At 43.2% G+C, this 4,053-nt stretch overlaps 1 protein-coding gene across 1 annotated transcript; it reads right to left on the reverse strand.

The window, feature by feature from the left end:
• Positions 1 to 2,846: 2,846 nt before the first annotated feature.
• On the reverse strand, positions 2,847 to 3,812 carry LOC123949720 (olfactory receptor 688-like). The gene has a single exon (XM_046017303.1). The coding sequence runs from the start codon at positions 3,810 to 3,812 to the stop codon at positions 2,847 to 2,849; it is 966 nt and encodes a 321-aa protein (XP_045873259.1).
• Between the last annotated feature and the right edge of the window lie 241 nt (positions 3,813 to 4,053).

The raw sequence follows: 4,053 nt of genomic DNA on the forward strand, positions 1-4,053 counted from the left end.
TATCAGACACATGAAAAAATGCTCATCATCACTAGCCATCAGGGAGATTCAAATTAAAACCACATTGAGATATTACCTTATACCAGTTAGAATGGCCAAAATTAGCAAGACAGAAAACAATGTGTGTTGGAGAGGTTGTGGAGAAAGGGGAACCCTCTTCCACTGTTGGTGGGAATGCAAGTTGGTGCAGCCACTTTGGAGAACAGTGTGGAGACTCCTGAAGAAATTAAGAATAGAGCTTCCCTATGACCCTGCAATTGCACTGCTGGGTATTTACACCAAAGATACAGATGTAGTGAAAAGAAGAGCCATCTGTACACCAATGTTCATAGAAGCAATGGCCATGGTCGCCAAACTGTGGAAAGAACCAAGATGCCCTTCAACAGACGAATGGATAAGGAAGATGTGGTCCATATACACGATGGAGTATTATGCCTCCATCAGAAAGGATGAATACCCAACTTTTGTAGCAACATGGATGGGACTGAAAGAGATTATGCTGAGCGAAATAAGTCAAGCAGAGAGAGTCAAGTATCATATGGTTTCACTTATTTGTGGAGCATAAGGAATAACACGCAGGAAATGGGGAGATGGAGAGGAGAAGGGAGTTGAGGGAAATTGGAAAGGGAGATGAACCATGAGAGACTATAGACTCTGAAAAACAATCTGAGGGTTTTGAAGGGGCGGGGGGTGGGAGGTTGGGGAACCAGGTGGAGGGTAATAGAGAGGGCATGTATTGCATGGAGCACTGGATGTGGTGCAAAAACAATGAGTACTGTTATGTTGAAAATAAATAAATTAAAAAAAAGAAAGATAAAATATTAAAAAAAAAGAAAAGGTCATTTACTACTGTCTAGTAAAACTTTAGTCATGAGACCCTTCAGATGTGTATCAGTGGGCTATATGCTTGGAAGAAGATTGCTAACATACATTCTGGGGGGTAGAAAGAAAGGAAGTTTCCAAAGAGATTTTTATATGTTAAAGAAGACTTACAGGATCCTGGAAATCTAGGCTAATGTCAAGCCAAAGTTGCCTTTGCCTCTAACAAAGTATTAACGTCAAGGCAGCTAAATTCCTGGAAGAAGGTCACTGCCTCCCTCCCCGCCCCTGCCCAACATGTCTCAAGTACTTGTCAATGGACTGTAAGTTATAAGGAAGTTTATTTTTTTCTTTTGCTTTGTTGTTCACATCACTTAACACATACATTGCACTGCTTCTCCTCCATCTGGCTATTCCTGACATAACTTTTTATAATAAACGGGAGATCTAGCTAATAAAATGTTTCTCTGAGCTCTGTGAGCTGCCATAGCAAATTAATGGAACTTGAGAAAGAGGTCCTGGAAATCTCTGATTATAGCAAGTCTGTCAGAAGTACAGGGAACAACCTGGACTTGTGACTGCTGTCTGAAACTCAAGGAAGGGTCATTGTGATGTGGATTTGTAATTATAGATGATGTTTGGTGGGTAGAATCTGGAGCCAATGTTCAAGAAAGAATTCTTGAGCATCTTTGGTGTAAAATGGTGGTTTATTAAAGCGTGGGGACAGGACCTGTGGGCAGAAAGAGCTGTTGTCTGGGGTTGTGAGGGGTGCTTGATTATATACTATGGGGTTGGGGGAGGTAAGGGAAAAGGGAGATTTCCAAAAGAACTTTCATATACTAAAGAAGACTCACAAGATACTGGAGGATTTTCCCCGCTAGCAAGGCATTAACATTAAGATAGTTGGGAGATTCCTGGAAGAATGTTACACAGGTCTCACCCAAGAGTGGGGGTTGGGGGGAGGTTGCAGGGCGTCCCCTTATGCTTTGTTTTCAGCCAGCGTTCTGCTCTCCCATCATTTGGAATCTCCAGTCTATATCTGGTTGGGCAGGAGCACAGGCTGGACAGTCTAGGCCTTGCAACTAGGCATCCGAAGCTGAGGGTAGGGTAAAGGCAGTCTTGTAGGACTGAACCCTTAGCCTGTGAAATCTGATGCTGTTTCCCAGTAGTGTTAGAATTGGGTACAATTCTCAGACACAGGGCTCTATGTGTGTGTGTGTGTGTGTGTGTGTGTGTGTGTGTGTGTGTGATGAGGGATAACTAACAGGGTTATCTAGAGTGACTCTATAGCATTTAAAATGTACTGTATTTTCCACTAGACAGGAAAATTGCTGCCAACTTTTAAATGGAATTTTCTTTTATTGGTGGAGAAGCGATTTACAATTTCATTTAGTTAGATATCATTCCTTTTCTTTTTATCATCTTAATTTCTGTTTTTAAAAGTTAGTAGCAAGGTTGAATAGAGAGAAGTATGTTCTAACCTCACTCTGCAACTTCCCATTTGACCTTGGGCAAGTTTCTCAACTTTCTTGCTTCATCTGCAAAATATATAAATAACAATTGGACTCGTTTCATAGGTTGTTATGCAATTATATGAGTTAATATTTGTGAAAGGTTTTGAACAGTGCCTGGCACTTAGGATATGCTGCACAAAATAGGTGAATTAATATGAATTGATGTTCCTAGCAATTGGGAGACATGCTATCTTTATTTTTTTTAAACTTTTTAATTTATTTCTTATTTTTTAATAAACATATAATGTATTTTTATCCCCAGGGGTACAGGTCTGTGAATCACCAGGATTACACACTTCACAGCACTCACCATAGCACATACCCTCCCCAATGTCCATAACCCCACCCCCCCTCCCAACCCCCCCTCCCCCCAGCAACCCTCAGTTTGTTCTGTGAGATTAAGAGTCATTTATGGTTTGGGGAGACATGCAATCTTAACCCAGGGCTGTTACACTCTAAAACCTGTGCTCTCTCTGTGATACCAGTTATAAAACATTGCCATTTAAAGTTGGCTCACTTCCTGGACACGTTGTCACCAAAACCAAGCACCTTCTGGAAGCCTACTCTCAGCTCCTGGGTCCGGAGGGCATACACCATGGGGTTAAAGGCTGGGGGCATGACACTGTGTAGCACATTGAAGAGAGCAGGGATGACGGGGACCTTTCTTCCTGCCAGCTGGGTGACAGACACAACAATAACAGCTGTGTAGAAAAAGAGAATGAGGATGAGATGGGAGCTGCAGGTACTCAGGGCCTTCGATGCTGCTTCAGCAGAGTTCAGCCTCAGCACGGAGCGAATAATCAAAGCATAGGAAGCAAACACCAGACCCATGTCACTCCCAACCATAACCCATGCTAAGGCCAACTGGTAAAATCTGTTAATCGTGATGTCATCACAGGCCAGACTGGTGACCCCCAAATTAGAACACAGGCAGTGGTCAATTTCATTCCTGGAGCAGTAGTGTCGCTGGGCAGCAAGTACAGGCACTGGGATGGTCAAGAGGCCATTCCTGAGCACCATGGACAGTGTGGCTTTGATCACAAAAGCCTCAGTGACTATGGAGGGGTACCGAAGTGGGTAGCAGATGGCTACATATCTATCGACAGCCATGCAGAGGAAGATGCCTGACTCCATGCCCATGAAAGAGTGGATGGCATAGATCTGAGCAAAGCACTCAGGGAGACTGATGGCCTTGGCCTCAAACCAGAGAATGGCCAGTATCTTGGGCATGATGGTGGTAGCCAGACCAATGTCCACTATAGCCAAGATACCAAGGAGCCGATACATGGGCTGGTGCAGGGAAGGCTGATGTTGGATGGTGATTAAGATGAGGATGTTGGCACCAAGAGCTAAGATGTAGAGCAGAGCCAGGGGTAGGGAGAGCCAGTGCTGCCACTCGTGAATGCCTGGGAGCCCCATGAGGATGAACTCAGACACTTGGAAACTGGAGCTATTGTTTATGCTCAAGGTGGTATCCATATCATGGGATGTCTTCTCAGCATCTATCTGTGAATAAGGGGAAATAAGCATAAGCTATGATAAGCTCAGCTGAGGCTCAATATTTGTGTAGATGTAGAAGATTTATCCTTTATAACTCAAGAAGTCTTTTTTAAGATAATGTAACCTCAACCCACTAGGACCCCTGAGAAAAGTTTGGATAAGAACAATAGAAGAGCCAAAATAGATTCTAACATAAAGATTTTTAGCAGGATAAAGTGAA

Source organism: Meles meles, chromosome 8 (genome assembly GCF_922984935.1).
Source record: "Meles meles chromosome 8, mMelMel3.1 paternal haplotype, whole genome shotgun sequence".
NCBI lineage: Eukaryota > Metazoa > Chordata > Mammalia > Carnivora > Mustelidae > Meles > Meles meles.